The following is a 19,941-nucleotide window of genomic DNA, read 5'->3' as shown; positions in this document are numbered from 1 at the left end:
GTGTGTGTGTGTGTGTGTGTGTGTGTGGTGGGGGAAAAATCCCTTTGTTGCCTACCGATAGCGCTCGGCGTGGCACTCGCTCGGGCTGCGTCGCTGGGAAGGGCCCCCCTCCCCCCCCCCTTCCCGCTGCCCAGGGCCAAGTTCACTCCCGACCCGGGTGGCTCTGCCTTCTGACCTAGGCGACCCGGGGAGAGGCAAGGAGGGTTCTGGGCGCTTAAAGGTCAGAGCTGGGCAAGTTTCCTAGCCCCTCCCTTCTGGCGCCCCCACTCAGCCTGTTACTAATGCAAAATTTGGGGGGTGGGTGGGGACGCCCCCAGAGACTAATGCTACCCTAGGAGTGTACCTAGAGACAGCACCCGTGCCCTACTGGGTCACTCCTCCTACTCCCTGCCAAACCCTTTTGATACCGGTGTGGGGGGTGGAGGAGCTGGTGGAGGAAGTAGCCAGGGCAGCCACTTTCCTGGGGCACACCGCTGGCTGCCCAGGACCTGGGGGCGGCATTGGGGTCCCCTGCTCCTCAGTCACATCACAGCCGAAGCAGCAGCCCAGGAAGACTTGCCCCAGGCTGTACATCCCAGACAGCTTTTCCTCCTCCCACTCCCAAGGAGCCCCTCCCCCAATATTCTAAAAATAGGAAGGCTTCACCCCTCCCTCCCTTGACACCAGGCACACAGTGCGGCTGTGACCCAGTCTGCTGAAGCTCCCCCCTTAGCTTGGGGCAGCACTGCAGGTCATCCCCCTCCCCCTTGCTTGCCTCAAACCCGCGCCTCACCCACCCCCCCCCCCCTGCCTCAGGGGAACTGGCAGGGACTTGTTTGAAGCCTGTTTAGTGGAGGCTGATGCTTTTAAATAGCCAGCACCAGCTATTGCCAGGCAAAACTCAAGTCCATAGTGCAGCTTAATCCTCTGGAAAACACAGTGCCAAATATTTACAGAGGGGACTAAGGCTGGAGAGGTTCGGCCACCTGCCCAGAGACACACCGTGCGGGAGGCTGGGGACCGGGCAGGCTGTGGTGGCAAGGGTCGCTGATGCCCACGGGGGCCTCCCGAGCCGGAAGTCCCTGCAAACTTCTCCAGGCCTTCTGGCCGCCGGCTGGCTGTGGACGAGGGGCGCCTGGGTGAGGCAGAACCACACCAGGAGGCTTTGGTCTGATTTCAGGGGGCTGTGATGGGCTGGCAGCTGTAAATGGTCGAGGGCAGAGGCAACGCGAGGTTGGCCTGGTGCAGCCCGAGCCAGCGTGTTAGGAAAGAAAAGGGCCACGCGGGCCCCAGTGCTGGCCGCTGTCCCTCCCATGCCAGTCGCTGGGAGAAAATGCCCTGGAGAGGAACAGCGAGTGGCCTGTCCTTTCCCGCAGCCCGGAATGGTGTCCTTTCGGGGGCGGGGCAGCAGTGGCCAGGGTTTTGCCTCCTAACCCTGGCTCCTGGGACCCCTTTGTACCCATCAGGCCTTTTTCGCTGCGTGCAGGCCAAGTGCAGGCACTCTAGTCAGAACCCTTGGCTCTGGAGCAAATGCCTGCTCCAAGTGTGTGCACGCTGACCCAAGTTCTCCGCTTTCTATTAGCAGCAGTGGCCCGAGACGGGAGACCACGCGGCGTGCCTGCGAGCCAGGGCTCTCCCCCGGAACTGGGTGTTCCAGCAGGCAGCCTGTGCAGCTTCCCAGTCTGTGCTGGAGAAACCAGACACCCTCCGTGCCTGGCCTGTCTCTGCTCAGCCATCCTCCCCTCCATCCCGATCCGCCTCCTCCTTGTCCCCTGGTCTCCACTACTGGCGAGAAGGGTCAGGACCCGGAGCCAAGGTGCAGCTTAGCAGCTCACGCTGGAGACAGGTTGGTGCTTGTAAAGTGCCTTTCATGAGTGACTTCACACGCTTTGGCACTTGCAGCCGTGCAGCCTGCACAGGGAAGAAGAGGCCTGCTGAAAATCAGGGCTAAGCGAGCCCCCTGCATGGCAGCAAAGCGCCTTGCTGCTGTTTGTCCTGGCAATCAGCTCATTTGCCTGTGTGCCATGGCTGGGCTGGGGCTGGGGCTGGGGCTGGGGCTGGGGTGGGCTCTTTCAACCGCAGCTTCTGGAAGTGGGGTAAGAGAGGAGTGTGCCGTACCTCTGCCTTTTTGTGTCTCACCCCGGTGGCTCCTTCAGTCTCCATCCCAGTGCAGGGGCGGGGGCGGGGTCATGGTAGTGGCTTCCGTGGAAGTAGGCTTAGTGCTTGGGTGTTTGCTGCTGCCCTGCCGCAGGGTGGGGGTGGGGTGGGGTTTGGGCTGCTATTGTTTGTCACCCTGGAGAAGGGCTTCCTGCCAGGCAAGGCCATTCTTCATTGGCTCCGTGGCTGGCCAGGAACCTGAAGAGTTAAAAGTCTTTAGCTTGTTGCAATGAAATTATGGCTGGCAGTGGCGCCGCTGTTTGTTCAACAGACCTCCACTTTTAAACAGTTCACAAAAAGTTCATGGGGCAGCTAAAGATTATAAGTGTGTGAGTGTGTGTGTGTGAGTGTGTGTGTAGTCCACAGCAGCCTCCTGGTGCCCCAGCCCCCTTCCTGCTCCCCAAACACACAGATGACACTGAGCCGTGCTCCTGGCCACAACTCTCCAGCTGACCCTGTGCGTGTCGCGGCTCTTCTTTCTGATGGCTGCTCTCATTGACCTGTGCAGCAGGACTAGGGAAGGCCCCAAAGGGCGAAGGCCGGGCTAGCACCCGATGGTCCCGGGTGCCACTCCACTCCATCCGCCTTTCCACCTAGTCCCCGGCGCCTCTGCGAGGGAGCCGGGGACTGGGTTAGGGTGATTGTGCAAGGTCCCAGGAGGTCCTTTTTCACCAGGTGGCTACTAAAGGAGGCGTGTGGGAGGCAGCTTGCTTGAAGGGGAGGCTAGGATGTGAGAACCATGCGGCCGGAAGCTCGCAGTTTCTTAGGCACCTGCTTCTTCGAGCCTCATTTCTTTGCTTGGTAGTTGGATGGAATGACGTGGTGTGGCCTCGCGGCTGCCACCCAATAACCAGGACACAGCACCAAGGGCTGAAGCTCCACCTTGTCTGAGGCGACCCTGCAGGTCTTCCTCTGTTAGGGGGGTGGCAGGGGCTGGGGAGGGCGCACTCGTTGATGGTGCCTCGTGGTGTGGCCTTCTCCACTTGCCTTGGGTATTTGTTTGATGGAAGAACAGCCCCTTCCCCCACGCCCGAGGCAGCCTTTGGGGCGCCCTGGCCAGCCCCCCTGGAAAGCCCTCTGTGTGTCTGCAGACTTTTCCGAGCCCAGCACGCCTCATGCAGATTACTGCCTCTTCCCCGGCCCCCTTCCGGCTCTTCCAGTTTCATTGTTGAGCTCTAACTGTGCGTGGTGTCTCTGGGCATGTGGATTTTCATTAACAGCCGGTGTTCTACGGTTGGGGGCTGCGGCGGCGGCGGCGGAGGGGGGTGGTGCGGGTGGACCCAAGACCTAGAGAGGCCTCAGTGCTCCCAGGTGCTTCCCGACCCCGACCCGACCCCCCACCCGCAGTCACTCTCAGCGAAGAGTCCCTCCCTGCCACGGCCTGGTTGTCTCCAACCCAGCGACCCGCCAGTCTGCTAAAGTGTAAAAGCAAGCATTTGCATATTTTTTTTTTCCCTGCTAACAAAGGAAATGTGTCGACTTCGGGAACATTTGGGCTTTCGGAAACTGTGTGGGTGGGTGTGTGAGGGAGGAGAAAGACAAGTTCCCCTGATGATCCGCTCGCCGATTATTTCACACTCCTCGCCGGGTTGGGTCCCGTGGAAAAATGCCGCGGCCAGATCCCGGCCAGGGGAGCCAGGAGATGTGTTTGTGAGCAGAGAGTTGCCAAGGGCCATGGGTCCCAGGCATTAAAGGCTCCCCTACTTATTAACCCAGCATTTAACAGCAGGATATGGGCTGAAGCGCAGTCAAAAGAAACGGCTCACCCTCCAAAGAGCAATTAAAATCCTGCACGAGGATAAATCACGCGCCGTGATAATCCTGTTAATAAAATGCAGCTTGTCCTGACCCTTCACTCATGCAGCAAACTAGAATGTGATGTGGGTGGGGGTGGTGGGCAGGGAAGGTAAGGGGGGGGGAGGTGGTCTGGGCTCCTCTGCCTCCGCAGCCTCCCCCCTCCCAGGAGCTGGGAAATGGGTGGCTTTTGCCTGCTCCGGCTCTGAGCCCATCAGCCTGGGCTGCTAACACTTGCTCTGCTCGCTAATGATTTCTTGTCCCCAGCGAGCAGGCGTCATTGAATTACTCAGCCACCTCCCTCTGCAGCTCCCAGGCAAAACCACCCAGGCAAAACTACCCGGGGAAGGTGCTTAATCTCGTCTAGGCCCCGAGTGGGGCAGCTCAGCAGCCCACCGACTCTTTTTTTGTTGTTTTGTGCGGTTTTTTTTTCTTCCCACCCTCTATCTGGAAGTTGCACGGACAGCAGCCTTGGCAATTCAGCCTTGGAAGCGCGTTGTAGTCTGAGCCCTGGACGCGCCGCAGTGGGTGCCTCTTTGCCAGCAACCCACTGCCCTGTGGCAGAGGTCCCTGGACTGACTGTGGCCACCCATTCTCCCCGCCGAATAAAGTCTGTCTCCCCTTTGACGAGGGACAAGGATGAGTGGCTTTCTCCTTGGCCACTAAGCACTTCAAAGGCTGTGTGCTGTGACTTGGATGGGCTGCGGGTTTGGCTTTAAAACACCGCCCCCCCCCCCCACCAGCCAAGGAAGCTGCATTGTGCACCTGCTGTAGGGTGTGGGGGGCAGGTGTGTACTGCACACCTGTGGGCCCTCAAGCCCCGTGTGCCTTCCTGAGGCTGTGTCTGGGACGAATTGCCTAGTTGGCTGTTCACAGCTCTCCTTTATTCAACCTCGTGGGTTTTGTCTCCCCCCCCCCTTCTTTCTTTTTGAAACAGAATAGACGCTTAACGCAAAGCTGCCATCCAAGAAGGAGACATGCTCTCAGCAACCCCCCTGTATGGAAACGTTCACAGCTGGATGAGCAGCGAGCGGGTCCGCATGTGTGGGACCAGCGAAGACAGGTAAATGTGCCCACCTTTCCACGGCCAGCAGGGCCCCGAGGGGTGGGGGAGAAGGAGCCCCTGCTAGCTGGCGGCCCTTGATTTACAGGTTTAACAGGCACCCTGGCTCAGCGAAGCATCGCCGCCCTTTAAAAGATTAGCCCCTAAAGCGGCCTTTCAGTGCACTTTCGTGCTTAATTTATTATTTCATATTTATGAAGGAGAATTAATCCCAGTCTATATGCTGCTTTAACTCTAAATGTCAGGAGTGTGGGCCCAGGTGGATCTGCATTCGATGTGCTTTTAAAACAAATAGTTTGCTCAGTAATAAGCGGGGGAGCTAGCCACCCTTCTCTCCACGCAAGCCCAGGGTGTCTGGTCCCTTCTCGCACCGCCGCCGGCTCTGCAGCGCTTGTGGAGTGGGGGCGCGGAGTGGTGGGGGGAGTAGAGCAAGCAAGCCGCAGATGATTGAAGCCGCTCTTTGGGGTAATGATGAAACTTTTCCTCCGCTGCTTGTCAGCGATTGTATCCTGGGGATTTGGAAGTTGGCACCAAGCGCCGTCTTTATCGACGCTCTCTGATAACAAGTCCCAGGGCAGCCGCAGCAGCCTGGCACAGATGTGCAGCTTCCTCTGCAGCCTGGAGCAGCTGACATTTGTATGATAGTAGTGTGTACCCCCCCCCCGTCATTTTGATAAAGGCAGTCAAATATGACTTCATTATCACCATGGCAACCCATTTTGGAGGACATGGTCCCTAACTTTGTTGGGGGGAAAAGTTTTGAAAGCCTGCCCTCCCGGGTAACACCAAAGTGCTTGGGTGCCCAGCCCCGGACTCTTGGCCACTCATCCCGCCCTCTGGGACGCTTACAAGGACTGGCCAGGACAGCAGGGCTCACATGGGCCTGTTTGGTCTCTAGAATAAAGATGTGTGCATGACACAGTTGTGCCGGAAGTTCAGGCTGAGGCACCTAGGGGATGTGTTTGTGCTTCCTGTCCCCACAGGCCCTGCCTTTTCTTTGTTTTTCCTGGGTCAAGGCGAATCACCATTTGGGACACTTTTCAGTATGCCCCACTCACCGCTGGGGAGGGCGAGGGACAGTTGAAAATACGGGGCTGGTAGCAGCAAACGGCCTGTTCCGGGCGCGGCTCTGAAGGGCGCGTTCCCGGATTCAGCGAGGACTGCTTTCATGAAGTCTCTGTGTCCTTTTCAACAGGAAAATTCCTGTAAATGATGGTGACGCTTCAAAAGCCAGATTGGAACTGAGGGAAGAGAATCCCTTGAACCACAACGTGGTAAGCGATTAATAGCTTCTGTTGCTGTGATATTAGTGATCTGTAATCAATCGTGCATTAATTTGCATGTCATTAAAGGAGGGGGGGAGGGGGCAGCTTCTAGGGCAGGGCCAGGGAGACAGCCTGTGCTGTGCTGCAGGACAAGGCTCCTGGCGCCACTCCTCCCGTCCTGATCTTTTAGTGGCACGCTGGCCCCGTCTGTCCCGTCCCCCAGTGACTGGTGGCTTGTGGCTGCCTGTTCTTTGGGAAGCTTCGTGCCACCTCGCTGCTCTCAGCTGGATAAATTCCCAGCTTCCACGGAGCCCCTTCGGGCTTACCTTTCCAGTAAAATATGAAACACAGGGCTTGTCTCTTCAGGCACCAGGGAGAGGAAGTCAAAAGACGCAACCACAGTTTGACCCCTGGCCTGTGTATTGATTTAGCAACGAGCTAGCTAAAAAGCCCTCCGTTCCTGTGGTCCCAAGGAGGACTGTTTCTTGTTCCGTTAAATGCTGCCTTCCTGGGTGTGGGGAAAGCGAGGTGAAGTCTCCCTGTCCTCCCCCTCCCTGGCCCTGGCCCCAGCCCCAGCCCCGGCTGTGTTAGCTGTCTCCTTGGAGCGAGGACTTTTTGCTGAGAAGGTGGATTTTCCAGGGTTAATAGATGCCTGAATTCAGCCTGTGGGCCTGGAGGCTGAGGGCTGCTTTGCAGGAGGGCCCCCAGTAACGCACCGTGTCTGTTCTTCCCACCAAGGTGGACACAAGCACGGCCCATCGCATCGATGGCCTGGCCGCGCTGAGCATGGACCGCACGGGTCTGATCCGCGAAGGGCTCCGGGTCCCCAGTAACATCGTCTACTCCAGCTTGTGCGGACTGGGCTCCGAGAAAGGCCGGGACGCTGCCCCCAGCTCCCTCGGTGGCCTGGGCTTCTCTTCCGAAAGAAACCCAGAGATACAGTTCAAACCGAACACTCCCGAGACGGTGGAGGTGGCCGCCGTCTCCGGGAAACCCCCCAATGGCTTCAGTGCTATCTACAAAACCCCACCTGGAATACAAAAAAGTGCCGTGGCCCCCGCGGAGACACTGGGCCTGGACAGGCCCGCCAGCGACAAGCAGAGCTCGCTTAACATAAATGGTGCTAGTTACCTGCGGCTGCCCTGGGTCAATCCTTACATGGACGGAGCCACGCCAGCCATCTACCCTTTCCTCGACTCGCCAAATAAGTATTCATTGAACATGTACAAGGCCTTGCTACCTCAGCAGTCCTACAGCCTGGCACAGCCACTGTATTCTCCAGTCTGCACCAACGGGGAGCGCTTCCTCTACCTGCCGCCGCCTCACTACGTCAGCCCCCACATCCCGTCCTCCCTGGCCTCCCCCATGAGGCTCTCGACCCCTTCGGCCTCGCCTGCCATGCCACCGCTGGTCCACTGCGCAGACAAAAGCCTCTCGTGGAAGATGGGCGTGAGCCCGGGGAACCCCGTCGACTCCCACGCCTACCCCCACATCCAGAACAGCAAGCAGCCGAGGGTGCCCTCCGCCAAGGCGGTCAGCAGTGGCCTGCCGGGGGACGCGGCCCTCCTGCTGCCGCCCTCACCGCGGCCCTCGCCCCGCCTCCACCTGCCCACGCAGCCGGCTGCGGATACCTACTCCGACTTTCACAAGCATTACGGCAGGATCTCCACCTCGCCATCGGTCACCCTGTCGAAGCCATACATGACAGTCAGCAGCGAGTTCCCCGCGGCCAGGCTGTCGGGCGGCAAGTATCCCAAGGCCCCCGAAGGCAGCGAAGGTGCCCCGTCGGTGCCCGGGCACCCCCGGAAGACGACAACGGTTCAGGACAGGAAAGATGGCGGCTCACCTCCCCTATTGGAGAAGCAGACCGTTACCAAAGACGTCACCGACAAGCCACTGGACTTGTCCTCGAAAGTGGTGGATGTAGATGCTTCCAAAGCCGACCACATGAAGAAGATGGCCCCCACGGTCCTGGTTCATAGCAGGGCTGGAAGTGGCTTAGTGCTCTCCGGAAGTGACATTCCAAAAGAAACATTGTCTCCCCCGGGAAGCGGCTGTGCTATCTATAGATCTGAAATCATTAGCACGGCTCCCTCGTCCTGGGTGGTGCCCGGGCCAAGTCCCAGCGAGGAGTGCAGCGGCAAAAGCGTGACACTGAAAAACAAGACGCTGGACTGGGCCATCCCACAGCAACGGAGCTCGTCCTGTCCCCGCATGGGCGGCACCGAGGCCGTCGTCGCCAGCGTCTCGGGCTCCCTGCCCAGCGCGGGCCGCCCAGCCTCCGCGTCGCCAGCCCCCAATGCCAACACCAACAGCACCAAGACCAGCAGGAGCTCCGTGGACACCACACCATCTGTCATTCAGCACGTGGGCCAGCCCCCGACCACCCCTGCCAAGCACAGTGGCAGCGCCAGCAGCAAGGGCACCAAAGCGAGCAACCCGGAACCAAGCTTCAAAGCGAGTGAGAATGGCCTCCCACCAAGCTCCATCTTCTTGTCTCCAAACGAGGCCTTCCGGTCACCACCGATCCCCTACCCCAGGAGTTACCTCCCTTACCCGGCGCCTGAGGGGATCGCCATCAGTCCCCTGTCCTTACATGGCAAAGGACCCGTCTACCCTCACCCAGTTCTGTTACCGAACGGCAGTCTCTTTCCTGGGCACCTGGCCCCCAAGCCTGGACTGCCCTATGGGCTGCCCACGGGCCGGCCAGAGTTTGTGACCTACCAGGATGCCCTGGGGCTGGGCATGGTACATCCCATGCTGATCCCGCACACGCCCATAGAGATCGCGAAAGAGGAGAAAGCCGAAAGGAGGTCCCGGTCCCACGAGAGAGCCCGATACGAGGACCCAGCGCTCCGCAGCCGGTTTTCTGAGATGCTGGAAGCTAGCGGCACCAAGCTCCACCCAGAAGCTCCCAGCGACAAGAACCTGAAGGCCAACCCCAGCTGGAGTCAAGGCAAGACCGTTGGCAAAAGTGACAAGCTGGTCTATGTCGACCTGCTCCGAGAAGAAGCAGACACCAAGGCCGAGCCGAACGCGGCCAAGGCCGGCTTCGCTGCCGAGAGTGTGGGCCAGAGTGCGGAGCCCGCCAAGCCGCCGCCGGACCCGGCTCTGCAGCCACATCGGGACTTCATTGCCCTGCGAGAGGACTTGGGGCGGATCGGAGACTTCCATGACACTTACACTTTCAAGCAGGCGCCGGGCCAGCCGGTGTTCAGCATAAACAAAGACGCTGTGGCGGTGGGCACCAACAAGGAGAACCTCGGGGTACCAGCATCCACTCCCTTCCTGGAGCCCACCCTGGGGAGCGACGGCCCTGCGGTGGCTTTCGGGAAAGCCCAAGAGGACCCCAAACCATTTTGCGTGGGCAGTGCCCCTCCGAGCGTGGACGTTGCCCCCTCCTATACCAAAGATGGAGCTGATGAGACAGAGCCTAGCGATGGCAAAGTTCTGAAACCGAAGCCATCGAAGCTGGCGAAGCGAATCGCCAACTCGGCGGGTTATGTGGGTGATCGCTTCAAGTGTGTCACCACCGAACTGTACGCGGACTCCAGTCAGCTCAGCCGGGAACAGCGGGCACTGCAGGTGAGCCCACCGGCCGGATTTCAGTTAACTGGAGGAGGGTTGCGGGAACGCGGTAGGGCAAGGCACCAGGCAGATGCGAATGAGGCGTTATGGCAATTGGCATGTATGCCACGTGTCCAGTAAGGGGACCTGAGTGGTAGCGCGCTTAGGAGGCGGTCCGTGTGTCTGGATACTTGCAGTTACGCTGTATGTAGATGATGCGAGAACCTCGCACACATGCTGATACCAGAAGTTTTAATGATCGTGAAAGGTATCTAGAGATGCATGGCGTTTACCTATTAATTGCTTTGATTTCTCTGCCTGTAAGATAGCAGATAGTTGCAGAAGTGTTGCTTAGAATGCCTTACTTGATACTTGGTGCAGTGTAGCGGCCGCATGTCTGTGGGAATCGTGTGCAGTTTTGTCACCGACAGAGAAGGAGAGAGAGAGAGAGAAAAGCTCAATTAAAGGGATAGAGTATGTGTTTAATTTGCTGGTGAATTGTGATAGATGTTGTGCAGGAATTTCCTTTAAGATATTTTAGCTTTAATTAAAAGATGAATGAAGCCAAATTGTTTTGCAATGTTAAGAAAAAAATTGGTTTTTGCTTATAAAAATGGATGAAGTTATCTAAATGATCCATTGAGTGCCCATTTTAATTACATAGATGGAAGGATTACAAGAGGACAGTATTTTATGTCTACCCGCTGCTTTCTGTGAGGTCAGTTCTTCAAATTTTTATTACTAGAATCTTACATAAACCTTTTGAGTTAAATTTCATTTCCAAATATACAAAGGGAAGTTTGTGGGCCATGGTCGTCTTTATTCATTGTGCATTTGTTTCTTTTCTGTTGTGTTGTTGTGCTGTTCCCTTTGCGTTGTGTTTCTGTTGTGTTTTTACTTATCTGCGAGAGAAAATGTCTGTCTGTATGCAATCCTGTATGTGGCTATGCATACACACCGCATAGATAATCTATATCCGTATGACGTAATAAGTAAACAATGTGTGGCTACTTACATAGAGATGCTATTAAATTTTATCTTTAAGCTCTAAATATGTGAGTTATATCTTAAATTGTGGTTGGTTTTGGGCAAACTTTTCTCTGAAATGCTTTCCTTTAAGGTAAGACAAATTGAGCTCGCTTTTATGGTAAGGTGTTGTTTTGTTGTTGTCGTTGTGTTGTTGTTGTTTTTTTTTTCATCTCCATTCTCTTTCTAGCGTGCAATGATGCGCTTCTCAGAATTGGAGATGAAAGAGAGAGAATGTGGCCACCCAGCAACCAAAGACACCGAGGTGTCCAAATTCAGTCCAGCCGACTGGGACAGGTTGAAAGGAAGTCAGGACAGAAAGCCCAAGTCTGTCGCCCTGGAGGAGGCCATTGCGGACCAGAATGACAACGAGAGATGTAAGTAAACCCAAGCGGCTGGCCTGGGGGTGTGGTGTGGGTGAACACAGGGCGAGCGCGCTTCCAGGCCCAGGGTGGGAAGGAGGCTCTGCGGTCCACTTGGTGTCTGCCTGGGGCCGGGGGCTCGCTCCTGTGTTAGTTGGCTGTGTGTTGGAACGCTGTGGCAGCTATGGGGGGGGGGGGGGTGAGGCACCCGGGAAGGCTCCCTTCGCGGAGACACCTGTCTCTTTCCAGAGAAGTGCCGGTGCCGTGCCTGGGAATGGTTCCACACAGTACAGCGCCCGAGCTGTTCTGCCTTGTAGCAGGGCATGGCACCTCCCAGCCATGTCCTGCACCCCCAGCTGCCACCCGGTGACGTATGAAGGTGTAGGCTTGGTTGAGGTGGCGTGAGGGCGCCGTCAAGATGAGCACGGTTGCTCGCGGTGGATGCTCTTTTGCCATCATTGGCGACAGTCCTGCAGAGTGTGGCTCTTTGCACGGGGCCCGAGAGTGACTCACATCCTGGAGGCGAAACATGTAGGGAAGGCAAGGGCCTTCCTCGGGACGCCCTTCCACCCCCAGTAGCTGGTCCCCGCTGGGGTTGACCTTGGGGGATTTCCCCCGGGATGAGCTGTGTTGGGAGCAAGAGAATGTCTTCCTTTCTCGAAAGTGCTTGCTGGATTGCTTTGAGCCTCAGAAAGCTCGAATTTGGGTGTCGTGTGCGTGGAGCGAGCGAGAGCAGGTACCAAACCCTCGCGAGACAGGACAGTGAGAGTTGTGGGGCGTGTGTGAGAGCTCGGTGCCCTTGACCATGGAAGGTTTGGCATTCCCTGCGCAGTTTCCCCGTGCCCATGGTGTTTGGGGCAAAACTGGTCAGCCCTGTCCGCCCCCGCCTCCAGTTCATCCCCGTGCTCTGGGTACGTTGTGCGGTAGTTCCAAGAAAGGTGGTCTGTGTTGCTGGTTCGGAGGGTCTCGCCCACTTAGCAGAGTCCCCTTAACCGCGTGCACTGGCCGGCGCAAACTGCTCATGGGAGAGGCTGCAAAGAAAGCCTTCCTGCTGGCTGGCGCTCAGCTCCCCTTCCTGCGTGCCTGGTGCCGTGGGCTCTTGGGAAGGGCTGCTAGACCTGGCAGAGGTGGGCACCGCTTCTAGAAGAGAGGGGCCACCTTTGCTCTGAGGGAAAGGGAGGCTGCAGGAAGGGGGCCCAGGAGCTCAGCCAGCTTCAAGCCTTTGGGCCTTTTTTTCCGGTTTTCAAATGACACGCCCAGACTTCCGGCCAGCTGGCTAGCCACCGTGTACATATTCAAATCTGATTGGCCTCATCACCTGTGCCTTCCTCCCAGGGATGTTCCTGTTCTGTGCCAAACAGAGAGCTCCATGTGACAGTGGGGAGCAGGGCCCGAGCCCCAGGAGACCCAGGAAGGCCTCCCGGGACCCCTTGGGGCTTCTGACCGGGGCCCAGTGAGCCTGAGAGCCGTAAATCCCCACTGAGTGTGTGATCAGCCATGGCGCTGAGCGCGGGTGGCGGGGGAGGGGAGGCAAAGGCTGGCCTTTAAACGGGAGGTGGGTCAGACCTTTCCAGAGACTCGTGGCTTGCGGTTGATCGAGGAGAGTGCCCGTAGAGAGGTTGTTGTCCTTGCTGCTGCCCCTGCCACTTCAGGGGACAGCAGGTGCTGCATCCACTCAGCTGCAAAATTAACTTGGCCTTCAGTTCATGGCCCTTCCCCCAGCCCGGGCCCTGCTCCGGAAGGGGCTCTTCGGTTCTCTTCTCATGGGTTTCATGGTGGCCAAAGAACCAAGCTCTGATCATCCAGGAGCTGAGGTGGGCAGGAGGCATCACTGGCTTCTGAGACGGCGGCGGGGAGTCGGGGAGGGCGCCTTTAAGAAAAGGGAATTAACTTGGAAGCCGTGGTCAGGGCTCACCTTTTCTGTTTATGACAACCTGGGCGACTGGGTTTATGACAACCTGGGCGACTGGGTCAAGTTGTCGTTGTAGAAACTGGACAGATGCATTAGGAGTCTCCTGAAAGTTGAAGGCTCATGGGTAGGAGGGTGGGACACGGAGGCACTGGGCCCTTCCTCCCTGACCGTGGGTGACCATCTCCTGTGTCAGCCACTTGGCTGGAGTCGACCTGGAACCTGCTCTGTGGCAGTGTCCTGGGGAGCCAAAGGGCCTCGTGGCACCTGGTGGCTCAGGAAAATTCCCGTCCCGGAGAGCACATGCGCGCCTTCCTTGAGCTGCTCTGGGGTTGAGAGCCGAGAGATGGCTCATGTCTTTGCTGTAGGCGGCGCAGGTTGTAACAAGGCCAGGCTCTGCGGGAGGTGGTACAGTCACCGCCGAGGGACTTGACCTCTTGGGCAAGTCTCAGTACTCTCCCATCTCGTTTAGGGCTCGTTGGGCATGGTTGCCTCAGTGGTGAGGTTGCTTTGTTGCCAGGGTGACCTGTAAATGTCGCCATGGCGATGCATCAGTGAGGTGGTGCTGTGGCACAACCATGATAGATTATAAGATGCGTGTGCTGAGTCATCTGACCGTGCTACAGGGAGCAAGCAAGTGTTAAAACCGCCGGCCGCGCGGCTCTGTTCATGCCTGCCTACATTGAGTTAGCATGTGGCTTGTCACCTTCAGAAGGGCCGAAAGGGAGCAGCGATGGAGAAGTCTAATGCTTAGAACCCACCTCCTTCGTCGCGAGGCTAATCCACTAGGTAGTGGTTGGAGGAAGTCCAAGGTGATGTGCAGGGCTGTGACACAGAGCCCATTCTCCGTGGCTGGTGGCAATCAGGCTGGGGGGAGGGGTTCTTCAGATTATTGCTTGGCCCACGAGCTGTCACCCCTGCACCCTTCATGAAGGTCTTCACCAAGGCAGTCAGAGGCTTGGAGGTTGGGATAGACGGAGGTGAGTGGGTAGGTGCGGTTCCAGTGAGCCTTAGAGGTCATGGTGCTGTTCTGTGGGCAGAAGGTATGGGCAGCTTTGGCAGAAGGTTGGGTGAGTTATTAACTCAACTTCGCTATCCGGAAGCCCGCAGTGGAAGTGAGCACGTGGAAGGAAAACCTTCTCCCCGAAAAACATATCTTAGGGGGGTGGAAACTGTTAAAGACATCAGTGCCTGGGGGCTGACACTGCGGCTCAGCGGGTTAAGCCACGGCCTGCTGCACAGGCATCCCGTATGGGTGCCGCTTTGAGTTCTGGCTGCTCCACTTCCAATGCAGCTCCCTGCTAATGCTCCTGGGAGAGCAGGGGAGGGTGGCTTCTGGCTTTGGCCTGGCTCAGCCATGGCCATTGCATTCATTTGGGGAGTGAACCAGCAGATGGAAGATCTCTTCTCTGTCTGTAACTCTGCTTTCAAATAAATAAATACATCTTTAGAAAACAAACAAACGAAACCCCACTAGTGACTATATGAGACCTGGAGTTCAAGTGTAAGGTGTGCAAGTTGAAGCCAAAGCATTTAGGGCAGGGAGATTTCTTCCTTTATCTGCTGGGGGAGAGAACTGGTGTGAGAAAGGTGCCAGGGTGGGGCCCGGCTCAGCTATTGTCTCTGACTAGGACACAGTGCAGCCACCTCTGCTTTGACGCCTACCGGTCGGAACCATCTTTCCCACCTAAAAGGTTGGAGGTGGTTGGCTTTAAGAGTTTCAAATACTGGAGTCACAAGTTCGAGCTGGCCTCAGGATCTCGGCAGCCTTTGGATAACTGTCTCAGGCCTTCCCTGGACTGGGCACAGCTCATGTGTACCAAGGCTGCCCCTCGGGGGACAGCTCGCAGACCCATTTGACAGCTGAGAAGGGGCTGCCCTTGCCAGGGAATCCAAGCCCGGGGCAGCGGCTGTGTTGTTAGATCCCTCCTGAAAGCAGGGACCAGAGTTGGGGAGCCTGCAGCTTGCCGAGCCTGCTGGTAGTACTGTGTCGTGCCATGGGGGTGGGGAGTCTGGCTGCCCAGTCCCAGGCTCGGCTCTGCCAGTCCATAGGGCGTACCACCGCGAGAGTAGACGCAGCCCGTCTGGCCTGCCTTGGGAGGCACACCCTCGGAGAGGGGGCTGAGTGGGGCCAGCCCTGCCCGCGTGCAGCTTGTGCCCATAGCCAGCTGGCACCAGAATGCCCCCAGAAGGCTGGCGAGGAGCTGCAGCGGGCTGGTCAGGAGGACAAGCCCTCTTGGAAGTGGGCCGGCGAAAGGGAGTCTTGTCATTTCATCTAGCGAAAGGGAGTCTTGTCATTTCATCTAGCGAAAGGGAGTCTTGTCATTTCATCTAGAAACCGACTTGTGCCTCTCGGCTCCAAGCTACCAAGATCCCAGACTCACAGCCCTGGGGAGGTGCCGGCTCGTTTCAGTGGGCCAAGGGCAAACACCTTAGCTTTAATGGTGGTCGTTCTGTTGTTATCGTTTGTATTTTATTGCGGATCAGGAAAAAAAAAAAAAAGATGTGGCAGGAAAGCAGTGGACTAGCTATTTGTTGGGCTTTTGTAGATAATTGGGTTGAGCCCCACCCCCACCCCCGCGGGCAGTAAGCAGCCGGGGAGGTGGGGGTGGGTGCAGACAGGCTATCCTGGGGCTGTCTCGGGCAGCTTCCAGAGTGCTGATCTGGCTAGGAAAACGTCAGCCAGGGACTGGGGGAGCAGGGGTGCCTATGCGGAGGAGGCGTGCCATGGGGCCACTCCTTGACTGCAGTGACATGCCTTTCCCACCGCGCGCGTGTGCAGCCACGAGACTGAGCTCTTTGAAGTTGCCTCTGAACTTGGGCTAGGAAACCTTGCCTTTGGCTTTGCCCAGCACCCTGGGCCTGTGCACATCCTCTGCACAAGTCACCCTCACCATTGGCTGTCAAGGCTCGCCATCTCAGCTGGCCTCCGGCACTGTCATCTCCCATGGGTTTGTCTTCATCACCTCCCCTTTCCTAGGGTACGAAAAGTTTGCGAGATGCGTGCAATTGCTTTTCTCCGCTCTGCATTTTCCCATGAGCTGCTTGAAGAGCCGCCACGGAAAGGGCCAGAGAGTGGTGTGAGTGTGGCCCTGATGTGCCACCAGTGTGTGAGCACCCCAGTCTCCACGAAAGGCCCGCTGGCCACTGCGCGTGACCTGGCGGGTGCACTTGCGCCCCAAACCCCTGCCTTCTCAGCCGGACTGCTTTAGCCCCTGGCTCAATGCATTCTTTTCAACCCCTCTGCGCAGGCGAGTTTAGCGCAGGAAACAAACACGATCCCTTTGAAGCCCCAGAGGACAAAGATCTTCCTGTGGAGAAGTACTTCGCCGAGAGGCCACCTGCCAGCGAGCCGCCCGCACACCAGGCGGCCACGGACATGCCGCACAGCCCCACTGTCCGGCTGGACCGGAAGCGCAGAGTCTCGGGTGACAGCAGCCACACCGAGACCACTGCGGAAGAACTGCCGGAGGACCCTGTGCTGAAAGCCAAGCGGAGGCGGCTTTCCAAAGGTGAGCTCGGCAGGCTTTGGCTGCCTGCTGGGGCCTGTGCATGCGGAGGCGCGAGCTGCCCTATAGACAGAGCCGGGGAGGGGGAGCCTTCCCATTCCCACGCCACCTCCGTGAGACCTTCCCCCACCCCCACCTCGGCACCCCACCTCCCCCACCCCCCCCATCCCGGGACAGGCACTCAGATGTGGTCATAGACAAGCAGGTGACCTGCTGAGGCAGAGAGGCGGTCACCTCCCCCCCTCCCCCCCAGTAGTGATGTGTAAGACAGTTTGTTCCCCGCCCAGGGGGCTTGGTGATTAATTTGTAGTTATTTCTCCATTAGATGACTGGCCCGAGAGGGGAATGACAAACAGTTCCTCTAACCACTTAGAAGACCCACATTATAGTGAGCTGACCAACCTGAAGGTGTGTATTGAATTAACAGGGCTCCATCCTAAAAAGCAACGCCACTTGCTGCACCTTAGAGAACGGTGGGAGCAGCAGGTGTCGGCCGCAGAGAATAAGGGTGCCCGGCAAAGCAGGAAGGAAGTGACCCAGGCACTTCCATCTGAAGTCACCATCCAGGGGAATGACATCAGCGAAGAGAAAGCCAGCAGGAAAAGGACAGAGGCCAAGGGCAACCGAAGCTGGTCCGAGGAGTCCCTTAAGTCCAGTGACAATGAGCAAGGTACGGAAAGGCTGCTGGGAGGGGCCCTGCGGATGTGGCAGGCAGGACTACTTGACCCCCTCCCCGGGGGTGGGGGGGGCGGAAGCCTGACTTTTCCCAGGCTGCTCCTCACCCCTGCCTGAGGCTGGACCGGAAGGCAAGGCCGTGTGGCCCCCGGGGGCTTTGCCTGCATCCTCATTCCAGTCCCTGGCTGCCTGCAGGTGCTGGGGCCCCAGGCACCCACGCTGGCTACCCCGCCCTCGCTTGTGGCCTCTTGTCGTGGCCCTTGGCTGAAGAAGCCTACCGCTTGGCATTTTGGGGGTGAACGGGGGCTGATGAAAATATGCATGCTTGGAAAGGGTAACTGGTGCATCTTTAACACCTGAAGCCGCTGCAGGGGTGGGCACGGACAATGGGCCCCTTCCGGCTGCAACCGTGTAACGCCTGCTTCTCGCCCGCCCCTCCTCCTTCTGCACCCAGGCCTGCCCGCCTTCTCCAGCTCTCCGCCCAGGACGAGTCTCTCATCCACCAATGCAAGCGGGAAAAAGCAGACTCAGCCAAGCTGCACGCCAGCCTCGAGGCTGCCTGCCAGACAGCCGAGACTTAAAGAGAGCCCGAAGCCAGATGTGCTGTGCACAGACGAAGACGAGGGCTGCCCCGCAGCCTCTCTGCTGCAGAAATACCCGGACCACAGCGAGAAGCCATCCGGCAAGAGGCTATGCAAAACCAAGCACCTCATATCTCAGGAGCCCAGGCGGGGCTTGGCGCTGCCCGGGGACTACTACGTGGACAACGCCGACGGCAAGGTACCCCCCCCCCCACCGCCCGCCACACCACGCCCCAGCTTGTACCCCTGCCTGGCCTGGGCTCCCCCATCTTGGAGGAGTGAGACGCCTTCCCCCCGCCCTCCTTTGACAGCCCCATCCCACCCCACTCCCCACCACGTGGACCTTGATCCACGAAGGCAGTGGCAGCAGGCAAGGGGCAGGTGTTGAAAGGGCTGTGGCCTTGACTGTGGGCGTGGCCTGCTTCTCTGATAGATGACCGTGCGGCGCGTCCGAAAGCGGCCCGAGCCCAGTCCGGACTACGATGCGTCACCACCAGCCAAGCAGGACCCCAAGCCCTTTGACCGCTTGCAGCAGCTGCTGCCGGCCTCCCAGGCTCCGCAGCTGCTGCGCTCAAGTTCCCCTCAGGAGACCACCCAGTCCCGCCCGATGCCACCGGAAGCACGGAGACTTATTGTCAACAAGAACGCTGGCGAGACCCTCCTGCAGCGGGCTGCCCGGCTGGGCTACGAGGTACGGGGCGGGCAGCCTGGAGCTGGGGGGGGGGAGGGGAGGGCATTGGCGAGCAGAGCCCGCCCCCTCGGCATGAGGGCCGGGCTGCTGTGCAGCGGGGTGTTTGTGTGGCCTCACTCTCGCCGCCGCCTCTTTGGTGGCTGGTTCAATCGCGCTGGGAGAAGAAAGGGTTCTCTGATGTTCAGTTTGTGTCCAGGCCGGTAGGCTGTTTCAGCCTCCTCCCGTCTCTATCACTTATCTCTGATACCGAATCGGACATCCGCCAGGGCTTGGCCACTGGGGGAATTTTAATGAGCCCTTCTGGATTCTGCCGAACAAGGGGCCGGGGAGGGGGGCAGGGAAGAGAAGTTATTAGCTCTATTTGGGGTTGCTTCTGCGGTTCTCTGCTGGTGCGGGGGGAGGGGTGGTCCCAGGGCAGGGAGGTGGGGAGCAGCTGTGCCAGGTCCCACGAGGTACAGGGTCCTCGGGGCAGGTCTCAGTGGTCTCTTTTATTATTAAAGATTTATTTGTTTGAAAGGCAGAGAGAGGGGAGACACAGAGAGAGATCTTCCATCCACTGGTTCACTCCCCCAATGCCAGCAATGGCTGGGGCTGGGCCAGACCGAAGCCAGGAACCAGGAGCTTCATCTGGGTCTCCCATGTGGGTGGCAGGGACCCAAGGACTTAGGCCATCTTCTATTGCTTTCCCAGACCATTAGCAGGGAGCTGGATTGGAAGCGGGACACCTGGGATTGGAGCCAGCATTTCCTTGTGGGAAACTGGTGTGACAAGCCGTGGCTTCACCTGCTGCACCACAACCTTGGCCCCTGAGTGGTCTAAGACAGAGTGAGGTAGCCCAAGGGGTCAGGAGGAGGAGCAAGGCCTTGCTCCAAACCCCCCAGCCCCCCAGCCAGCTCAGTCTGGTCGCTGAGCGCCCTGTGCTCTAAACCAGGATGATCTGGGGTGACTCATCCCAACCTTTCATCAGCTCTGTGCGGCAGGAACCCGTGTTAGCCCCTCTTTCGAATGAGGAGACGGGGTCCCCAGGGGCCGCCTGGCTCCCATTGCACTTTTGCGACAGCTCTCAGCCTCCCTGAGACAGCTTATGCCCTCTGCCCTTGTGCGCCCTCTGCACTACCACCGAGGCCGTTGAACTTGGGATGTAACAGCCTACAGGGCAAAGGCGCTTTTTTTTCTGCTGGCACCAACCCTCGGGGAACTGAATGTGGAAAAATAAAACAGCTCGGCCAGCTGCCAGTGGAGGTGGGGAGGAGCACCAGGGGAGTGGCTTAGGTCCGTTGTGCCTTGAGCCCTCCCCGGTTGGCACTGTTCAGCCACCAGTCTCCCCCTGGCCCAGAGGCCTCCCTGAGTCGTGGCCGCGTGG

At 58.3% G+C, this 19,941-nt stretch overlaps 1 protein-coding gene across 14 annotated transcripts in view; it reads left to right on the top strand.

Moving 5' to 3' along the window:
- BCOR (BCL6 corepressor) overlaps nucleotides 1-19,941 on the top strand; it is a 113,053-nt gene that overhangs the window by 83,343 nt on the left and 9,769 nt on the right. For 8 of the 14 annotated variants that reach the window (XM_070066658.1, XM_051827015.2, XM_051827017.2 and 5 more), the window contains 9 exons: nucleotides 4,868-4,993; nucleotides 6,189-6,267; nucleotides 6,997-9,843; nucleotides 10,490-10,543; nucleotides 11,042-11,228; nucleotides 16,374-16,634; nucleotides 16,957-17,301; nucleotides 17,761-18,086; nucleotides 18,321-18,578. In XM_070066658.1, the coding sequence (XP_069922759.1) occupies nucleotides 4,908-4,993; nucleotides 6,189-6,267; nucleotides 6,997-9,843; nucleotides 10,490-10,543; nucleotides 11,042-11,228; nucleotides 16,374-16,634; nucleotides 16,957-17,301; nucleotides 17,761-18,086; nucleotides 18,321-18,578 (4,443 nt within the window). In that variant the 5' untranslated portion in view covers nucleotides 4,868-4,907. The remainder of the gene's footprint in view (nucleotides 1-4,867; nucleotides 4,994-6,188; nucleotides 6,268-6,996; nucleotides 9,844-10,489; nucleotides 10,544-11,041; nucleotides 11,229-16,373; nucleotides 16,635-16,956; nucleotides 17,302-17,760; nucleotides 18,087-18,320; nucleotides 18,579-19,941) is intronic. The other 6 variants (XM_051827020.2, XM_070066661.1, XM_051827019.2 and 3 more) reach the window with 3 other exon arrangements.

The sequence above is a fragment of the Oryctolagus cuniculus genome, chromosome X (assembly GCF_964237555.1).
Source record: "Oryctolagus cuniculus chromosome X, mOryCun1.1, whole genome shotgun sequence".
NCBI classification, from domain to species: Eukaryota; Metazoa; Chordata; class Mammalia; order Lagomorpha; family Leporidae; genus Oryctolagus; species Oryctolagus cuniculus.
This window is presented reverse-complemented; position numbering and strand designations above follow the sequence as displayed.